We start from the raw sequence: 21805 nt of genomic DNA, 5'->3' as shown, positions 1-21805 counted from the left end.
TCCACATTCCAAAGTTTCTTCCAAAATGAAGAGTCAGTTTGGGGGAGAGGAATGTTTATGCTCATGTTTTTTTTTTGTACATTGATGCAAATGCATTAGCTACATGTCCTAGTTAGGGGCCATCTTCTAGTGTGCTTCATGTTTGGATTTAGCTTAATAGTGAATGTGTTCTCAATATAAATATTGAAGTTCTAGGTTATTACCAAGAGTTGACTCTTATCAACTGATTAACAATGTTCAGAGTAGAACCATTTTATTGGAGAACAATATTCTGATGAAAAGTACTGTGCATGTTTTCCCAAATCCATGAGAGTAATGTTTCATCAATAAAATGGTCGAGCCAAATGAAAATGAAAATAATTTGACCAAACGAGCATATTGGTTGCACCTTGTAGATCACCCCTGTCTCTTTGGTATGGAGGTTTTTTCGCCCGTTATCATCCACTTTTTATTTTCTTCAGTCGATAAGGTTTGTAAGTTGCTAGAGATGGAGAATTGAGCAAGCTGAGTTGCGAAGAGAATTTCGTTTTTGCTTATGCATTTTTGTCCTTGCATGTGTAATCTTCATATTTACAAGAATAAAATGCAGTGTTAGAAAAACGAGCAAGATCAGTTCCTGTCAAGTATACTTGGACCAGAATGGGCAAGTCCATTTTTGGAACCAACTGAAAAGCCTAATCACTTTAATCCGCGAGTTATCAAGTACTGAGAAGAACAAGTCTCAAGAATTTACAAAGAAAGATCTGAACTGAATAAAACTGATAACACTCTTAATTCTTTATCTACAAACCCATCTTCTTGTTCTCAGATGAAATTATCCATTAGAAAAGGAAGGAGGGCAAAAAACCAGACAGGTTCCCTTATATGTACCACCATTTTGAAACAAGAAAACAACAAACAAAACTGAAGAAACATGGAGAAAAAGACAAGACACTACCTCCACTACTATTTACAATCAATATCCTTCAACTCCAGCTACCCTTCGACCTGTCGATGACCTAGATTTTCGAATTGCGTGCTTGCTAGTTTCTCCAGCTGATACTATAGCTGAACAAGATTGGCGAGGAGGGAACATCAGCATCGATGACTGTCTTGTCAGAGAAAGCGATGTTCGGGTCTTAAGTGGAGGTGGGCTAAGTGAGAAACTTAGCTTTGGCGCTCCTTGGGCAATGAACCCATTTAGACTTGAAGATCTTGACATGTTTTTTCCTGCAATTGTTGCTGGTTCTTGAAGTGGAAATCTGCAGGAGTATTTCATGTCTTGAATGTTTTGAAGAGATTCAACTACTGTTCTCATTGTGGGTCTTTCTAAGGAATCCTTTTGAAGGCATCTAAGAGCAATGTCTGCTACGGTTCGAGCTGCTTTGGGAGGGAATCGCCCTTTTAACCGAGGATCCATGATTAGAGATAAACGACAATCATCAGCTAAGAAATGACGGGTCCATTTTACTAAGTCTCTCTCTTCTTTTGGGTAACGATTGTCGAGATTTTTCCGTCCTGTTAGTAGTTCAAGAAGAACGATACCGAAACTCCAAACATTGCTCTTGGGAGTGAGTAATCCTCTCTCTAAAGTCTCCACTGAAAGATTTGCCACTGCCTGCATCAAGAAAAGAATATTAAGTACAATCAAGCAGGAGTTCAATCATGGAAATGAATATCATCAAGGTTTGTTTGGAGGAACTTACTGGGGATGTATCTAAGATTTCAGTATTTTGGCTAACACAACCATATCCTGAAAGCTTTGCACTGAAGTCTTTGTCAATTTGGATGTTTGCAGTTGAAAACTCATTGTACATTGCCTGTAAATGAAACAGAAGTACCACTTAGAAAAAATGGAGAAGCATAATATACCAAAACTTCAATAAAAGAGGAATTGTCAACTTCAAGATTGTCACAAATACATGAAACACATCTATCATAAGCTTGCTCTTTCTTTTCACTGAGCTAGATTTTTATCAGTTGTTTCCCAATAGAAGAATGTAGTTCATAGTACAAATGCTTCCTTTTTAGTCCTTTTTATAGGGCCCGAAACCATCTATAGATCATGTTTATATTTTTCTACTTGTCAAACTTTCAGAAGTATGGCTCCCAACATAGTTAATTGGGTAGTACAAGCACACGAGGCATGTATACGTGCCACCACCAGCAACCCATGTGTCATCTTATATAAAATGGAAAGGATAAACCTCTGTTTTCTTTGTTGATGAGTGAGGATGAAACAGGGTTATGGTCATAAACCTCGTGACCATAAAGACTGATTTACAATACCCCTTCGATATTACAAAATCACCGAATTCAATGTGTATGAGCAACTCAAAATATTTCCACTGTATCAGCATATAATAAAGTTTGATTTCTAATTGGTGTTCTTGGTAGATGTATGGTACCTGAAAGGGACCTTCTTCATGCAAAAAAGTGAGACCTTGTGCGGCACAAAGAGCCACCTTTGTTCGGGTATTCCAGTCAATTGGAGGACCATCAGATCTCCCATATAGCAACAGGTCTAAGCTTCCATGGAAGAGCCTTTCGTAAACCAACATTCGAGTTTCAGAGCCCTCCCGAGCATGGTAACCGAGCAACTTACAAAGACTGGGATGTTGCAGAGAAGCAATCATGTTGACCTCATTAAAGAATTCCTTGAACCCCTACAATAACACAAATACACACTAAGGTATGCCACAAATGCCTGAAAGAACGAACAAATAGATACAGACACTCAAAAGAAGATCACAATCTTCTAATTAAGTTCAGCCAACACAATCATTTGAAGAATCTGGTTAAGACATTTTCTGAGACTCTGAAGTCGTTCCATGGTTAATGGCTGAGTATGTTTTGAGAATTTACAATATAATAAACCACAAACAACCAATATAAAGAAACTAGAGAGAGGATTTAGAATTATATTTCTTACCTGAGAGGATGGGAGAAGGCGGGTCACAGTGGCTTCCAGCTTCTTGGAACCAGTGAAATCATCACCGAAAGAAGCTTTATAAATAACAGAAGAAAGACATTCAGACAAGCATCTGTCTGGTGCGAATTGATGACAAGCAGTTGCAATCTCTTCATATGTGAAGTTCCGAAGTCCAACTAAAGGAGGCAAAGGCAACGGGCCAGGTACGACAAGAGGACCGCTAGAATTTCCTGCCTTGAAACTTCCCACAGCCTTCAACATAACTCCACTCTGAGGGGCAGGAAGAGGAAGAGGTTGTGGACTAGGACCAAGATGTTCCTTAACTAATCCACCTCGATTCTTGGGTTCTTCTGGTTCATCATATTCACTTGATATAAGAGTTTCCTGTTCTGCTATATTTAGACTTGACGGAGCAGATAATGCCCTCGTTCTATTGGTGTTTAATCTGTTAATTAATTGAACGACTTTGACTTTGTCCCTGAAGCTCGGAGGAGCAGATTGAAGAGACAATGTTTGATTTTGTGGTTCTGGTAGCACAGTTGGAGTACTCTCCTGAGGTTTTATATGTTTTGGATGGATAATTGGGTTGGTCTTCTTCTTCTTACTCTTCATGACAGTAAAACACCCCATTTCTCAAAGAATTTTTATTCCTTTTAACAGTCAAATTTGATTGCTACCTGAAATAAGAAAAAGAAAGAATAAGATAATTGGGAGCTCCAATCTGGAAAAAAAAAAAGACCCCAATGTTTTAAAGACACGCATATTGTGATTAATTCTTGCAGAAGAAGTTTGAACTACTTCAATGGCATATCTAAAACCCTAAGCAATTCATATTTTACCAGGCAAAATCAGAAGAAAGTATTGCAAAAAGATATAATTTTCCAAAAGAACCAAACTTTAATCATATATCAGTTAGATACAGCTCTCAGATTTCCTATTATGGAAGGAGATACATGAAAGCACCCAAATATAAACAAAGAACCCTAAACCGTCCATGCTTAGCTAAATCCCTAAACAAAAATCCCCCCTTTTAAGGCCTTAGTCTAAATTAAGCAAAAAAAAGATCAAAAATGTTAACCACTAATAGGTTTGTTACTTGAGAAACAAGATCTAAATCCATGAAATCGCTTAAAAATCCCCTTTTGAATCAACCCTAACTTCAAAGTTCAAACTAATAAATCAAGCTAAAAGAACAAATATAACCCATTAAAATCCCTCATTTAGGTAAAGTACTAACATAGTTGGAAGAAGAAAAAAATAAAAACAGAGGCATAATAATCAGAAAAGAAGCAAAAATACCCACAATTTGAAACGAACCTTCTAAATCACCGATCCAAGAACAAAGCTTTAAAAGGAAAATGGAAGAGTAACACTAATGAGGTAATTCCAGAAACGATCTGAGCTTCAAATTACCATTCAAAACTTACTTGATTTTGTGTTTCTGATGAATTGAGGGAAATGTAGAGAACGAGAGAGGAAAAAGAGATGAGAGAGAGAGATAAAGAGAGAAAGTGAAACCCTAAAAACAGGTCAATGAATGCAAAGGTGTGAGGACTGAAAGAGTATAGAGAGAGAGAGAGAGTGAGTAATGTCAGTCTTCAGTCAAACATTCAACCAAAAAAACAGTTAACAAATCAACAGAAATTGCTTTCTTGCTCCTTTTTGTAGTAATTGCCCCTCGTTTTCGTCTATATTTACCAAAACTTCAATAATACCCTTCATACCCCCATATATATATGAGTTAATTCCTATTTGACCTCCTATTTTGTGACCAGCTTCCTTTATAGCCCCCTATTTTTTATAAATTCAAATATAGCCCCCTATGTAAATGTCATAAGTACCCTTCATATATATATTTTTTCAAAATAAAGTTAATTATAACACATAAAATTCCACCTCACATGTCTCTTCAACTCACCTCTCTCTCTCTTTCCAACTCACCTCTCTCTCTCCCCAACTCACCATTGTCTTCTCCGACAAAGGTTGCCGGCCGAAAAATTTTCCGGCTGGCGACCTTCAAACTTAAAAAGAAAACTCTCCTCTCTCTCTCTAAATACTCCGGCAAAGGGGTTTCCCTTCGCCGGAGGTCTGCTGAACCAAGCCTAGAGTCTGGTAACTGGTTCAACAGATCTGAAGGTGAGTTTCGGAACAGACCTTCAGATCTGTTCAGAACAGACCTCCTCATAATAAAAATAAAATACAGAAGAGAAATGGATTTGAAACTCATTTGATCTGCTCATTAATGGCAGCCTTGCACTGATCTAAAAACTTATGACGAGCGAAAGATTGTTGAGAAAAATTTCGAAACAAGTTAAAGTTCCTTTTAACCTCAAATGGTTCAAAACGACACCAATAATCAGATGATTGTTAGATGCTAAAGCTAAAACTACAAATCCACCATCTACTCTTGATCTTCTCTGTGAAAATAGCACATGAGAAAAAGAGTTCAGGAACGAAGAAGATGGGTGATTAGAAGATCAACCTTCAAATTTAAGAGAGAGAAAGTAGATGAAGAAGCCCTGAGCAACATGGTGTCCTAGATTTACTTCCATTAAAAGCCCTAAAACTATTAATCATTTCATCTACACTACCCAATCCTTCTCTTTGAATCAAATTCATTGAAATCTTTTAAATCATCATAAACTTTCAATTATTGATAGGGTTTAATACAATGAATATGAACAATCCCTTTTGACAAAAACCTAGTTGAAGGAAGACAATCATCAACATAATGAAATTACTGAGATGCATCATTATAAGACCATAAATCATAACCACCAGGTGTTTGGAATCAATCACCCAAAGCTTTCAATTGTTCATCAACTCTAACTGAAAATTGTCTCTCTCTATAATTCCGGATTACTGTTGTTGTTCTTGTTGAGATTGTGTTGATTGAAAGTTGAGAGGATTTGGGAAAAAGATTCAATTGATATAGGCATGATAAACCCTAACGGGAGATAGTTATAAAGATGGTGTTGGTATAGTTAGAGAGATTTTGGGGAGGGTCATTTAGGGTCGATTTTTTAGATAAAGAAATGAATTCCTGAAGCAGACAAGAAATAAAATGAAGAGAGAAATTTCTGGCTGATTTTTTAGGGTCATTTACGGTCGATTTTTTAGATTTGGGGGAGAGTCATTATGGTGGAGTTTTTTACATTAAGAAATAGTGTTGGTATAGAGTTTTTTTTTTTCAATGTTTGAAGGTCGCCGGAAAATTTTCCTACCGGCGATCTTCGTCGGAGAAGAGAGAGGTGAGGTGGAAATATCTCCTTTTTTAATATTTTTATTTTGAAATTAGGAAGGGTAGTTATGACATTTACTTGAAAATAGGGGGTCATATTTGAATTTATGAAAAATATGGGGCCATAAAGGAAGCTGGTCACAAAGTAGGGGGCCAAATAGGAATTAACTCTCTCTCTCTATATATATATATATATATATATATATATATATATATATATATATATTTTTTTTTCTCAAACCAAACGAAATCATATCTCGTTCATAAGTGATTCAATCACATGTTACATGGATGATCATTCTTATTTCTTTGAGAACTATATAAGAGTTACATACCTTCAAATGTAAAGTGCCTCAATTCGTAACCCATATATTGACACGTGTATAAAAGTAATAGATGTGTTGTTTGACAGGCACCATCACATTTCATAATTGTACCCGAGAATATAGTGTGGGAGTACTGGATTGAGACTTTCATTGACATTTAGACGTCAATGATTGTCTCTGGCATTCAAATCTAGATATTTGAGATACTGTAAATGTCTGAGGCATTCAAATCCAGACATTTGATAATCTGTGAATGTTTGAAGCATTCAAAGCTGGATATTTACAAATCCCCGAATACCAGTGACATTCAATTATAGATAAAATATCCGAGGACTTTGGTAGACTTCATAGTTTGGTGGATTTTATGAGAGATTTGGAACAAATTGGAGCCCAGTTTGTCTTTAAAAAAACAAGAGACGTTCTATCCATGAACTCAAAATCCATAAACCACCTAATTTAAACCATAATGAAAGAGGTCTAAAACCCGACAATATGAAAGATGTCTACAGCCTGACAAGTATATTACAATATTTACTTTTATATATTGCCTAAATTACATGGGATAAATCTTGATGGCAAACTGCTTCCCCCAAAACTCGATCCCATGAGATTAAGAGGGGTGACCAACCGTTACACAAAAGGGTGGTGGACCACAATATTAAATAATCAATATCCACTAATTGTCCATAATGTCCACAGATATCTACGGATGTCTATGAAAGTCAAAAATATATTTTTGAAATATTAATAAAAATATTTTATTTCATATGATAAGACAGTAATAGTATCGATATAATAAATATTAACCAAATGTTTATCAATATCCACAAATATTAACGGATATCTACAAAAGTCGAAAAATATATTTTTGAAATGTTAGTACAAATATATTATTTCATGTGATTAAACAATAATAATAATATTAAATAATAAATGTCTACCAAATGTCCGCAGATATTCACACAAGTCTACGAAAGTCGTAAAATAATATGCACTGTATATTTTGTTTATGGATTCAATATCTTGAAATGTTCCTAGGACATTTTATCTATAGATCAAATGTCTTGAAATGTCTCTAAGACATTTTGTCTACAAACTCAATATCTTAAAATGTTAGTAAAGACATTTTGTCTATAGATAAATCACTTGAAATGTTCTACTGGACATTTTGTCTATGAATGTCCCCTAGAGTCCCAATCCACTACCCCTATGAATGTCCCCTAAAGTCCCAATCCACTACCCCCACCCCTTGGTTGCCAAGTGGTTGACAGAAATTTCAGAATTCTGAAGTCCTAAGGTCAATAAACTACGGAATTTATTTATTTTGAGAATTAAATTTGGGACTTTTAGGATTTTGAAATTTATGTCAACGTTAAACACTACTTGGACTACCAGATGTTGACAATCTCAACCAATTATACTCCTAATTAAACCAAACAATAGTATCTATATAACAAGATACATTGGTTGTGAATAGGACAAGCTGACTAGGATCAAAAAAGAGAAAAATTGCCACCTGGATTTAGACTTTAAATTTAATTTTCATTACTTTGGTAGATGTTAATCATTCAATTTTTACCCCTAATTACTCTAATGTATTCTTAACAACCGCATGCAAAAGCAATATAGAGAAAATACACTTATGCCAAAACTCTTCGTGTTCTTTCTCTTCAATTTGTCTCTTTACAGCTTTTTTCCTTTCAATGGTACAAAAGTTTATGATCAATTTCTTTGATCATGCTCTAAAGTTAAAAAAGTTCAACAAAAAAAAATGCTCTAAAGTTAAAAAGGTTTTTCCTTTTCAATGCAAAAAACGAAATTTAATTTGGGTATTTTATTTCTGAAATTGGTGAGAATTAGAAGTTCATAAGCTAATTCAATTTCGTAGATTTCACACTAGATCTTATTTAAGTTCCAATACACATTTTTGTAAACTTGAAAGTTAAAAATTACTTAAAAAAGAGTATCATTGGTGCTCCTGTCTATTTCGTCATTTGAATACTTTACTGCAAAATTAAATTTCTTTTTAGTGATTTGAATTTTTTCCACTTTGATTCTTAGATTTTTGATTTTCACTTTTGCGAATTATATCTTTCAAAATCTTCGTTTAGATCTTCCAAACGGGTATGTTCACTTCAATTTTTTTAGTAAGCTTTATATACAGTTTCTTGTTTTCTGGAATTGATATACCAACGAACAATCATAAAGGGATTGATAATACAATTTATGGTATCGGTTCTTCATTTTTTTTTCCTTTGATAAACTTGAAATTTCAACCTCAGACTCTCTCTCTCTCCCTATATAAATGTACATCGTTTATAATTATGTTTGTGTATTTTATTGTCCAGGATTATTAAAGAATCATGGTTGGCGTCATGCCAACTGTAAAGTAATACCAATGCGCACATATCCCTCTTCATTTAAGGATGAGCAGTTTGATTATCTCTTCAAACTATTTTTCTGCATATATATATATATATCTATTATATATAACACAATGGTGTTTTTTGAGGTGAGCCGTAGATTTATGTCATGGATATTCACGTCCATCCGATATTCATCAAAAATTATCTAATCTAACGACTAAAATTGAATTTCAAACCCACCAAATCAGAGGCTCCTTAATTCTCTCCCACTTTTTTGATAACCAACCACAAAAAACCACTATATCCCACGTTTTTTCACTGCTAAATAATAACCACTTACCCATATTCTCTCCCTTAACATCCTATAATCTCTCCATGTTCAGAAAATTAGTTACAAACCACCCACTAAATTCTCTTCCTTCCCACTTCCTACTTATTTTCACACAAAATTATGCCGTGGCGGAGGCACGGACTATACCCTAGTATATATATATATATATATATATATATATATATATATATATATATATATATATATATATATATATATATCTTATCCAAGTTGTTGGTGTGCACTCATTGTCAAGGTTGCCTCCAATTCTTTTTTTTTTTTGTTGAAAGGCATGTGTCTAATTCTTGATGTGGATGTAAAGACACGTCAAGTGTAATTTGTTGGTGTCTTCTAGAGTATAAATTTATGTGTGATAAAGTTTCTAACAAACTGTAATTGATTATATATAATTCAAAGCTCCTAAATGATATCATGAATTCCAAATTAACTTGCATATTAGATCAAACTTATCATAACTATATTATTTTATTTCCCGCTTACCTTTAGGTACTGTTTTGGTTTGGGTATATTTCATTTGTTCGCAATCAATAGTTTGTTTTCGAAATTAGATTATCAAATGTTTAGTTTGGTTTGTTTCTATTAAAAAAAAACAAATAATGATAAAAGGAGATCTACTAATCGAGTACATTTGCAAATCGAGGTCATTCACCGTGGAAAATACAAGAGAACAAGAAAACCAACAGAAACCTTAAGTGACTTGTTTTGATGCGTCTCCAATATTTTTAGTCGCTAAACTGAGAGACACGTCAAGCCACAATAGATAACAAGTTTTGTGAGTGTCTAACAATTCTGACTATATTTTCTTGTTACTATACCATGTGGCTCCTTCATAAGAGATGATATATTTTTGTCAGAATTTTTGTTTCAAATACGTAAATACTCGACGAGAGCTTCTGTGCCGGAGGCACGGGTTATGCCTAGTTGTCATACAAAGTGTTGTCCATATTCACATATCAAAATTATTATTCAGGTCAAAATACATTCTCACGTGCCAACACATAGTCAGATAATTCAGGTGGAAGGGCGATCGACTCTTTAGGCACAAAAGCACATTTGACTAGGTCCGATGCAATATGTGGACGTCTGATAAATAAATGTATTAAATTCGATGTGAGAAAATTAATGGATTAGTCTCAAGTTTTTTTTATTTAAAGTGTATCTCAAGCAATACAGGGCTTTGATTTGAAAACATCTTTCCAAAATTTGCTTCCACATCAAACAAACATCACAATTAGGGTTTAACAATAAATTTACAATAGTTTTGTACATTTGTAGTATTAATATAATTAATGTGTTAAAAAAGTCCTATTATTTCCAACTTTTCTTTTGACTCCTAATTTGGTTCTCAATGCACCTTTATGGTTTGCAGGACCCATTAAGCTTTAATTAAATGGTTTCTTGTTGAATTTATGCTGCACATAATTGGAAAGTTAGTTCACAATAATATTGGGCCATCCATGGTCTCATTCACAAAGCCTGTTAGGTGTTTAGGTTACCTTTAGGTGCATTAAAATAATAAATTATATTTTTTTCGATTGTCTATACTTTGTCGTTGGTCAGACAAGATAAGCTTGAGCATACTTTACTTAGGTTTTAATATTTAAACAACCGGGTACAAATTTTAATGACAGTGAGAGGCTTCAACTATAAATTTTTTATCTGTCATACCATAAGGTGGACAAATAAGCTACCCCTCGTGAGTTATACCAGTATTTGTTTCTTGTAAAATTTAAGTACCGATTTTGACTTGAAGTAAAAATTAGTTAGAGTAACATTTTAGAATGTTTTTGTTTTGCAACTTCTCACTAGTACGTGACTGCTCTAAATGGTTCTCTTGTCTAATTTGTTTCATTTAAACCGGACAAAAAATCCATCTCGATAGAGAGTATTGCTTCAAAATAACCTAAAACGGCTACGAGCATGTATTTGAATTAAGAAATTGATTAGTGTGGATCTTTTGTTGGTCTTCTTACCCTAGCTATAGCCTTTTATATTGTTTATGCTTGTCATGCCCCAATATTAGCAAATTTTCAGGAGTTGTATCTCACTGATGGGCCATGGGTCGGGCCCTATGAGAGGAGGGCTTTTCAACTTTCAGCTAAGCTGTGAAGTGGGAGGGCCAAAACCAATACAAATAGAGCTTCATAGAGTTTTTTTGTCCAGGCAAAGACGCAAAGTAGGCCTCCTCTACCCAGACATGTCTATCTCCTATTTTCTCGAAATTCATGATGTCTCAAACTCGACTTGAATCGGTTATGAGTTAAGTGAAGATGAGGTTGATACTGAAACTGAAAGTGAAGATGATGGGCTTATATGGGTTTTCAACAGCTACGGTAATATGGACTGGGCATTAAGAGTTGGGTCGTAGCAGGTGCTTCTAAAACTGGTAAGCTACCAAAGCATGATGAAACTTTAATTAGAGGGAAGGCAAAACTCAAAGATAAGCCCTGTGCCTGTGGTTATACTGTTTTACAAAGACAATTAGTAAGATAAAGCTCTTAGGCGCTTCAATTGAGTCATTGACTTTAGTCAGTGGCGTTTGACTGGCTCTCTCTAGGCGCCCACGGTCGGACTGGACCAGTCCAGGAGCATTCTGAATATTTTTATATATGAGAAACCCCTTTACTGCTTAAAAATTTCTCTAAAACCCCCCCAAATCAACTTAAGACAGATGATAAACATTTTTCAAGGGTTTGAACAATTCGAAAACCTTTCAAACACTAGGTTAAACTGTTAAAGGATAAAATCACATAAATAATATAGTTTTTAGAGTCAACATTTAAAAAGAAATGGAAGTTTTCTTCAATCTCTTTCATTAGAGAACCATTCAGAGATCACGAAGAGGAAAGAAACTCAAAATGGAGGAAGTATAGGATGAATAAGTCAGTGAGTGCTCGGGGTGCATACAACCTCGGGGTGTCTAGAGAATGGTAAGCCTAGATTAGGAAAGTGGGGCACCTATAGAAGCACACGATATACCATGATCAATAAAAAGTGTTGACTAGTTCTTGTAGAAGAAAAGAATGACTCCTGTTATGTATCCACTCGAGTCAGATTCCAAAATATGTTCTAAAGGACACCCCATATTATTGTTATGGGGGTCCATTGACACGTGCATGCCCATAAGTTTTAGTTGTCGAAGGGTACTAATAGGGGCACCTTCAGGGCTTCCTATGTAAAGATCATGGAGATTTGCCTTTAAAACATGGAGATCTGAAATAATTAGAAAATCTTAGGAGACATAAATCCTCCACCAGTATATCTCATTAGGTTTGTACTTTGTGCACAAAGTAAGTTATTCCAGACAAATAATATTTCAAATTTTTTTTTTGATGAAATAAATAATATTTCAATTGAGATGGACTTAAGTTTGTTTGCTACAAGGACAAGTGAGGTTTCCATTTTTATTTATGAAGAGGGTAAAGCACAAGGAGTTGGGTCAAAATTGTAAAGCTAAGTTGGCATCTAACTTTGGCTGCTTCTTGGTCAATAAACATTCGAAATGTTGGAGAATTGTGGACCAATTCAACATTCAACATAGGTTGATTATATCCATAAAATACTAGAGGGGCTAGTCAATCGTCATATTTGGTGTTTCTAAGGATAAATACTAAAAGCATCTCCAATGCAAAGCTAACTTTTTATTTATTTATGGGATGTGTTAAATCTCAATTAAGATCCTATCTAGACAATTGAGATCTTCAATTCAAAACACATTTCCAATACAACCCTTTATAAACTTAAATTTACTATGTGTCATTTTCTAGATGGGTAGTCTTGCATTTGATATTGAGTGGACAATTGAGATCCTCAATAAAAATCTCAAATATTAGGTTTCTTTTCGAGGCATCTTATATTAAATGTTGTTACATCGTCTTAAGATCCAAATTGAGTTTTCATTGAAGAGAAAATTTTGTAAAAAAACTAAAAAAACTCTAACAATCAAGATGTAATAGAGATGTTTTTGAGTTTTGCATCGGAGATGCTCTTAGAGCATCTACAATGCAACACTCAATCTTAGAAACTCTGAGTGCCACATATGATTTTTGGAGTTTTTTTCTTAAAAACTCTCTCAAATGCAACACTCTATTTGGATCTCTAAGATGACATGTCGAGGGAGAATAAAGATATCTCAGGAGGACACTCTAGAAATAGAGTGTCCTCTTAAGATATCTCTAATTGTCCAACTCATCAATATTTGATTTTCAACCAATAGAAATTGAGTCTTCTATATTTTCTAAAATAACTATGTATTTATTTTCAAAAATAACTATGACACATAAGTAAATAAGAGAAGTTTCGAATTTTGCATTGGAGACACTAAAAAATTGAAGATCTCTATTTTTCGCCACTTAGGAGTGAGAATCTCAATTACAACTTGACACATAAGATGAATAGAGATTTTTTTTGAGTTTTGCATTGGAGATGCTCTTAAGGTTCGACTTACTCAGAACTCGCCAAACAGTTAAGGTTAATAAGGACGTTTACAAAACACTAATTTCAATACCATCTAGAGCATATCGAGCCTAATTCATCTCAAAGAAGATTAATAAGATAATGACCAACCGAGATTTATCTTCTTCGCCGATTAAATTGTATAGACTAAATTTATTTCATTATCGACTTGAACCATCTAATATTATGTCAATTACTTCACATATGCTATGATTTTCTTGGTAATGTTTGTTCTCTCTAAATTTCAAAGCACACTTTATCATACAAGACAATAGAAATGCAAATTTTCTTTAGATGATGGTAACCATCTATACCTATAGTCGAGCTTACCCTAGATGTGTGATAGTCACACATCGTCAAAGAGAGTATCCCAAATTTGGGTTGTAGATGTAAGATCAAACTTAATAAGTATCAAGTCTTTTGAGTAGGTTCGTAGAGCCTACCTCAACAACAAAATCATGTATCTATTTCGGATATAAAAAACAAAGACAATATTGATAACTTTATGGTTTGGTTGTTGCAAATGATATCATAGTAGAAGATGACTAATAATCTCCATGGGTGTTGAGATGTGATAGCCCCACATCATTGGACTTTGAGTATAACTGTCAAAAGCGAAGATAATATCAGTAACAATTGGGTTGAAGTGTTTCTAGGTCATCAATAACTGGTATACCCCAACTAGTAGTTGAGCTGAGCACGATGATGATCCTGTAAACGAACCTGAGACCTCCAAGATAATATCAGTAACAATTGGGTTGAAGTGTTTCTAGGTCATCAATAAACTGGTATAGCCCAACTAGTATTGTGATATTTTTTTTGAGAAAATTTCGTATTCTTTTTTTTTTTTTTTTGAGAGAGAAAATTTCGTATTCTGATATTGGTAATGAACTTATGACTAATGACTCGAATGTTAAAGAGAAAAACGGTGTTAAAAGTGAGAAAACGGGTTGACGCTGTTTGTCTGTTAGACTGTTACCAATCACACGGGGAGGAGAGGAGTCGAGGAGAGGACAGGCCGATAAAACGGTAAAGGTGTATTAGAGCGAGGGGGGGTTTGTAAAGAGTACGAATATACCCTTGTGAAGCAGTAAAGTTGAACAAGAAGAAGAAGATTTGCCGCAGCACTTCTGGTAGGCGATAAATTTCTAGAGAGAGAAACGGACTGTGCGTTTTGTTGAGAGAGAGGAAGAAGAAGAAAGAGATATTGGTTTGTTTTGTTAAAGTTCGTTACAGAAATCATCAGTCAATTAACAAAGGGAAAAAAAAGAAGAATTTTTCATACCAGCCGCTGTTTTCTCGTTTCAATTCTTTCAATTTCCGTCCCCGTCTTTGAAATTTCTGTTTTTTTTTAATTAACCCCTCTTTTTTTAAGAATCCCTAATATCTAGATCGTAATCTGTTTCATCTTTAATTTTTTTTTATAACTTTTGATAAAACCGTTTCTTGTGATGATTTTATTTAATCGCCATAGTATTTCATTCCTTGACGGGAAATCTTATATTAGGGTTTGAAGGTTCTTGATAATTTTAGGGTTTTTTTTTTGAAAGTGTTAAGGGTTTTGATTTTGATTGCATGGGTGATCTTCATATTTGGTCTCCATTGCCTAACGGCACTTCGATCGAAGATCACCTTTTCCCTCTTCCATCATTAGCGTCTGGTAATCCAGACCCTGTTTCAGTTGATGCCGATTGTTGGTTAAGAGCCGAGCAAACAAGTCAAGGTATTATATATCAGATTCAACCCACTCTTCTATCTGAACAGAGAAGAAATGTTGTTGTCGAATACGTTCAGAGGCTAATTGGAGGTTATCTTGGAAGCGAGGTCAGATTCATTAATCTATTTAATTTGATTTGATTGTCAAAATAACCATTTAATCCATATGTTCATTATGTTATTTGGGCAGTTCATGTTTTGATTGATATAACATAAAAAACCCTTTTCCAGGATATGCTTTACACAAGTATACTGGATAAAAGTAGGGTTTTTTTTTTTTACTTCTTTATACCCTGATAATGTTGATTCTTTATCTTTAAGCATAATATAAAAACAATAATTGAAGAAAGATAGTTTCTCTGGTCGAAAGAAGATAAATGGAAAAAGGAAGATGAAATAAAATATTGGGAAATAAGAAGATTTGTAGTAATTACACATGCAGTATAAGATAAATTGGATGTGGTAGTTTGATTTCTCGTAACATTCCATTTCTTTATGAGTAACGGCTTAAGTGAAAATATCATACTTGGTTGTATTGGAGTGGATGTGAATAGTGGTTATCTGAGGGAATGATTGTGTAAAAACGTTAGTGCGAGGATAATTTGACACACTGGCATTTATTTCATTAGAAGAGGATAAATTAGTCAGTTCTTAGGTCGTGTATAATAACAATTTTTCAATCAATATTGTTAAGAAAAAGGCGTATATTTTGCAGTCTATATCCATTCTCTCTCTTTGAGCATTTTTATTGTAGGTGACTTATTTCACATTGCTTCTTGTGATGTTATTGTAGAAAGTTTTCATGTGCTATATTCCTACGTTAGTTTCTTTCCCCGCTTCTCTAATTTCTGCCCCCACCTAGAAGAAGGCATCCACGGTTGAGTAATAAACATTATTAGTTATGTCCTCAATTGTTTTTCTTGGTGGTTGTTGTTGAATCATATCGTTTGTTCACATCTCTTGTTCTTTTTCAATTTTCAGAATTACCCTGACACTTATTTAAATATTCGTAGTTCATGATTTTTTACTTGATTCACCTTCTCCCTTGACCATCTTAATTAACTTTCTCTGACTTACTCTCTATTTTAAAGAGTTTCCGTGTATCCTCTTTCCTTATATCCTCCTTCCATCCAAGTTTTATTAGATGGGGTTGTTGCATTTTAAAGAGTTGATACTAATTTTGTGGGGTATTTTCTTACCCAATATTCATAGACAAGCGAGGTTGATAAATAAGTGATGTTGATGTAAATCTTGATAGTTGATAAGGAATATAGGATTTCGCGTGACTGGATATATGAATGTGAGGATGATTAATGTTGTGATAAAATCTTATTAACTATTTTGTTTCCATTTTGGTTATTTATTTCGTGTAGTCAAGCAATGGAAGTTGTCTTCATCTTCGTAATGTAGTTTCATATACATGCAGACAGTATATGTAATCTAACTGGAATAGACACATCCAGACGTATCTGCAATCTTGAAATTTATTGAGAAATATAAACTTTTAAACTTCCAACAATCTCTTCATCCTTTCAACTTCTAATTACTGTGTTTCCAATGAACGCCTATGCTCACTCTGTGTTCAGAGAACATGCTTAATGCTTTTTTTGTGGATTTTTTTCCCATTCCGTCGAACGGGAAATACAGATTGAGTTTCCTTTTGCCATTTCTGCAGGTGTGCCCATTCGGATCAGTGCCACTGAAAACGTATCTTCCAGATGGGGATATCGACTTGACTGCACTTAGTTTTCAGAATGTTGAGGATGCCCTGGCTAATGATGTCCGGCTTGTACTTGAAGGGGAGGAGCAGAATAAGGCTGCTGAATTTGAAGTGAGGGATGTTCAGTACATTAATGCAGAGGTAACTTAACTCGTAATCTTATATTCATATACCTTTATACACTTTATAGTACTGTTTAGTTCATACTCATCTAGTGCTCTCTAAGCCATCAATGTATCTGTTGCTTGACATGATTTTACTTTGTTCTTACTTTTATGTACTTGATATTGTGAACTCCGAACCAAAGGAATTATTGCGTCAAACTCGAGAGTTATTTGCCTAGTCTGAAACAACCCTAAGTCAAAATGACTTAAAGAGCTATTAGGCATTATTTATCTCTTAGGACCTAGGAATCTAATTGAATAAAGAAATAAAAAGGAAGAAGATCGAGAAAGGGAGGAGGGAAGCCAACATATATTCAGAGATAAGTTTTTTCTCTTCTGGCTCGACTCTCGAGTTCGTGTCTGTGGAACTCCTTTGATACGTGCACATGGTAAGGTTGTGTGCTCGTCAGCACAAGAAAAATAGAGAGAACAAAATAAATAGAATACTTTAGAAAATAAGAGATAAGCAGAAGAATCAGATTGAACAACAAAGAACACTGTTATTCATTTGCCTATCATGACACCACAACGCCTAACACTCTATCCGTATCAAACTTGAATGAGCAGAACTTTTGGTGGAGTTCCTTCAGGTTTCTGAGTTCCATCTTGATAAACTTGCTTCATAGAGGCATCTCACTTTTCATGTTTCACTTTCTCCAACTTTTTCTAATTTTGCTTACCTCTCCCTTGCTGATGCATGAATAACTACTAGGTGGCTTACTTGTAGCTTTTATGGCTTCGTTTACATGCATTCACATGTTTTTCTCACAAGGAATTTCTGATGACAGGTTAAGCTTGTAAAGTGTCTCGTGCAAAATATTGTTGTAGATATCTCTTTTAATCAAATAGGAGGACTCTGTACTCTGTGCTTTCTTGAGCAGGTATGATGGAAGCAATCACTTGACATTAACTTTGTTATTGACTTGTTTGTGTTCATGCAACGAAGATAGCGAAATAGTTCTAGTCATACTATTACTCGCACAATAACGACTGAAAAGACAACGGGAAGATAGAATAAAGTGTCATTTGTTTGTTCTTAATATCAAAAGTTTTTTTTTTTCTAATTTGTCATCATATTTCCTATTTCTTTAACATTTAAATATCAATGGCTCGTCTCTCTATTTTATGTTATTTGATATAGGTCAACAGTCTGATTGGCAAAGAGCATCTGTTCAAGCGGAGTATCATTCTGATAAAAGCCTGGTGTTATTACGAGAGTCGTATCCTGGGCGCTCATCATGGCTTAATTTCTACTTATGCTCTTGAGACTCTGGTCTTATATATTTTCCATGTCTTTCACTCATCTCTCAATGGTCCTTTGGCGGTGGGTACCTGTACGAAGTCATTGTGATCACAAAAAACACATCAATATACTCATTGAACTTGTGTACTAAAATCTGTTTATCTGTTTCCTTTTACAGGTACTATATAGATTCTTGGATTACTACAGCAAATTCGACTGGGATAATTATTGTATCAGTTTAAATGGTCCAGTTTCTTTGACCTCTTTACCAGAGATAGTGGGTGAGTAAAGGCCTTATTTCTTATGTAGTTTCAGATGGTTTTGTTGTTTATTTGAGATGCTTTTGTGTATGCAGCCGAGACACCTGAAATTGGTGGAGGTGATTTGTTGCTGAGTAAAGAATTTCTCAAAAACTGTGTCGATATGTACTCTGTTTCATCTAAAGGATTAGATTCACGGACATTTCCACAAAAGCATCTGAACATAGTTGACCCACTGAAAGAAAATAACAATTTGGGTCGCAGTGTCAGCAAGGGTATGCAGTTCTTCCAGACACGTACTTCTAATTCTTATTGTTGCTATTATCTAATTTGGCTTGGGGCCAACATTACTTCTCTGGAAGGTTGAAGGAGATTGATCTAACTTCAAATATGCATAAATAATAAATTTTCAGCATTTCCTTTTGTTGGTCAGTATTGAAATGATGTGCAATATTATATTCTTATGTAGGCAATTTCTATCGCATAAGGAGTGCCTTTTCATATGGCGCCCGTAAACTTGGTCGGATTCTTTTGCTACCGGGAGAAAGTATAGCAGATGAACTCAATAAGTTTTTCCAGAACACGTTGGATCGACATGGAAGCGGACAAAGACCAGATGTGCAGGATCCAGTTCCACCTTTCTGTGTTTATAGGTCAGATGATGCATTCGGCAAGTTGAGTAGTGAGAAATATGCTGCGTCTAAGATGGTTTTAGTATCACAAGCTAGTGATGCTAACGTCGTGGTTGGTGAATCTATGGCTGATCTGCACGGATCGATAAGAAAAGGGATAAGAGATATTAACGTTTCAGGAAATGAAAGAAATCCTGACATCGGATCAAATAAAGCTGACAAGAGGTGTAATGAAGCAGGTTCCTCCAAGGCGATGCTGGAAAGGGATGGTTTTCCAAATGAAGACCCTGTTTCGGGAATTCATCTGGTTGGTGATGCTGAAGATCTTGTAAACGTGAGAGCTCACAGTCTAAGAATTGAAACAGGAGTTACGATATCTACGTCACCATGTAGTGAATCTGATTATTCAAACTCATCTTCCGCAAATATCAACGTAGGAGGTGGGGATCGAGATCTAACACATGGAACAAACTCCGAAGACAATCTGAACCCTGAACTTTTCTGCAATGGTTATAGAGAACTGGAAAAGCCAGAAACAAATGGGAACTTTCTACCTTCCAACAACTTGTCTGACCTTGGTGGTGACTATGAAAGCCACTTGAACAGTCTATTGCATGCTCGTTGGTACAGTGAGTATGGACATCGGGGATCTCTTTTGCCCCGTAAATCCCCACCTCTTCCTCAGTTCCCAAACAAGCATGGATTGGATAACCTTCATAGACCAATCCAGAAGCAAAACATCTTTTGCCATTTGAATGGTAAAAATGTCATCTCAGGACCCCAGTTTTACTCGACAAACTCTTCAGTCCCCTCCATGGTATCTGGTGCTGCTTTTGGTGCAGAAGATATGCCAAAGCCACGAGGAACAGGGACCTACTTCCCCAATACGGTATTTCCATTTTAGCCTCATTGCAGCTCTAGGATTTCAATTTCTTTTTGTTGTTGAAATTATGAATTGAAACTAGGGGTCTTTGTTGGCCTGTTGTCTCTTTTTGGCTGCTTGTGTTCTTTTTATACTGTTCTGCTAATGGGTCTCGATTTTATGCCAAATTGTTGATCCTTGGAATGTTGCAGAACTATTTCTCTTACAGGGATAGGTCTCATTTTCCAGTTAAGGGAAGAAATCCAGCGGCTGCAAATCATGGCTACTTGCCAAGATCGCCTCGTGATAATGGACGGGTTGTGACTCAACAAGAGAAGAACTTGCTTGAAAAAGGCAGCAGCAATGACCAGGCACAAAAACATCTTCCAGTTCTGAGGGAACTACCAAATTCAAATGGGTTTTCACATTCGGACCAGCCCGAACTTGGGGCTTTTGGGAATCATCTACCATTGGGGTCTACTCCCTTACCGGATCTGGGCAAGAAACTAGCTTATAGTTCTGCTGTATCTACTCCATCAACACAGAGACCCCAACCACCTCTGATTGTCGACGCAGAGAAGTACAAAAAACTTAATTTCTTCATGATTTCTCTCTGAATATCATGTAGTAAGCTTCTATTTAAGCTCTCTGGGTTCTTTTATGTGCAGGGTTACAATACAGCCATACCATATGAAAGAAGACGACTTCCCACCTTTGTCTGTCTGAACGATGGAGTTCTTTTCGCAAACAGAGTTCTTTTCGCAAACAGAGTTCTTTCCCTGATTGGAGATGCCAAAGGCAGGTGTCCATTCTTTGGATCCTTTGTACTCCCTTCCCCCCGCACCCCCTTTGATGATAGTCTTTTTCGCCCATGGGTATTTTAATATATGTTTTCCCCCCCAACTCCTTTATTGGGTTTTACTAACCAGTAGAAAGGTGAAAAGTAAACATAGAAAACTCTTTTGTTATACCTGAATTTTGTTGGCTTATATTGTAGTTCTTCTGAGGGGTTTTATACACTTAATTGATGAATGAATGAAAGTTCATCAGTAGGAGTTTGATGGATAATTTTATGTAAATTTGTCACTGTCAGACTCAATATCTTGCTATCAGTTTTGTTATATGGGTAAACTTTTAGTCCAGAACCTATTAGTTGGATGTTGTTTGAGTCTCATCTTTCAAAAGACTTCTCTTTTGAAAGATTAGGTTTACATTTCGAGTCTTTTTCTCCAAGAATTCATTATATCAGTCCATCATTTCATCGTTCGGTACGAATATATCAGGGCACGACTGTCACAAACAATGTGAAGTGCTATCAACTCCCCCGGATGCTTAGAGAAAGAACATAAACATGTCATGTAAAGACCATTGGTAATTTATATTATACTTATAAATTGCATAAAATAATCTAAGAGACGGAGATACTACAAAGAGTCGTAGTCCAAGTACCAATGCATCCTCATCTGCGTAAGGAACGTAAGACAGAAGCCCTTGTTCTGACTTCTCACAAAATTATTGTCTTTCCCCGTGTTCAGTAATTTTCAGGGGCGTTCAATT

At 35.3% G+C, this 21805-nt stretch overlaps 2 protein-coding genes across 5 annotated transcripts; one reads left to right on the top strand and one right to left on the bottom strand.

Moving 5' to 3' along the window:
* Positions 1-728: 728 nt before the first annotated feature.
* On the bottom strand, positions 729-6488 carry LOC147541781 (putative serine/threonine-protein kinase PBL11). 4 transcript variants are annotated; one of them, XM_086634497.1, is made up of 5 exons: positions 4229-6488; positions 2912-3588; positions 2388-2645; positions 1686-1799; positions 729-1597 (listed from the first exon to the last, which is right to left on the bottom strand). In XM_086634497.1, the coding sequence occupies exons 2-5, from the start codon at positions 3539-3541 to the stop codon at positions 956-958; spliced, it is 1644 nt and encodes a 547-aa protein (XP_086490623.1). In that variant the 5' UTR covers positions 3542-3588; positions 4229-6488; the 3' UTR covers positions 729-955. The 4 variants fall into 4 exon arrangements, with proteins under 4 accessions (XP_086490623.1, XP_086490626.1, XP_086490624.1 ...); XM_086634500.1 differs by having other exon boundaries at positions 5394-5487; XM_086634498.1 differs by having other exon boundaries at positions 4215-4545.
* A 7668-nt stretch (positions 6489-14156) lies between these two features.
* On the top strand, positions 14157-21327 carry LOC147541780 (PAP/OAS1 substrate-binding domain superfamily). The gene is made up of 9 exons (XM_086634496.1): positions 14157-15475; positions 17043-17228; positions 18040-18132; positions 18393-18575; positions 18673-18775; positions 18850-19029; positions 19224-20275; positions 20461-20828; positions 20917-21327. Exons 1-9 carry the CDS (start codon positions 15227-15229, stop codon positions 20972-20974), a joined length of 2472 nt encoding a protein of 823 aa, XP_086490622.1. The 5' UTR covers positions 14157-15226; the 3' UTR covers positions 20975-21327.
* The last annotated feature ends 478 nt before the right edge of the window (positions 21328-21805 follow it).

Source organism: Eschscholzia californica, unplaced genomic scaffold (assembly GCF_041429995.1).
Source record: "Eschscholzia californica isolate CP2 unplaced genomic scaffold, dmEscCali1.0.p SCAF_4, whole genome shotgun sequence".
Classification (NCBI taxonomy): domain Eukaryota; kingdom Viridiplantae; phylum Streptophyta; class Magnoliopsida; order Ranunculales; family Papaveraceae; genus Eschscholzia; species Eschscholzia californica.
This window is presented reverse-complemented; position numbering and strand designations above follow the sequence as displayed.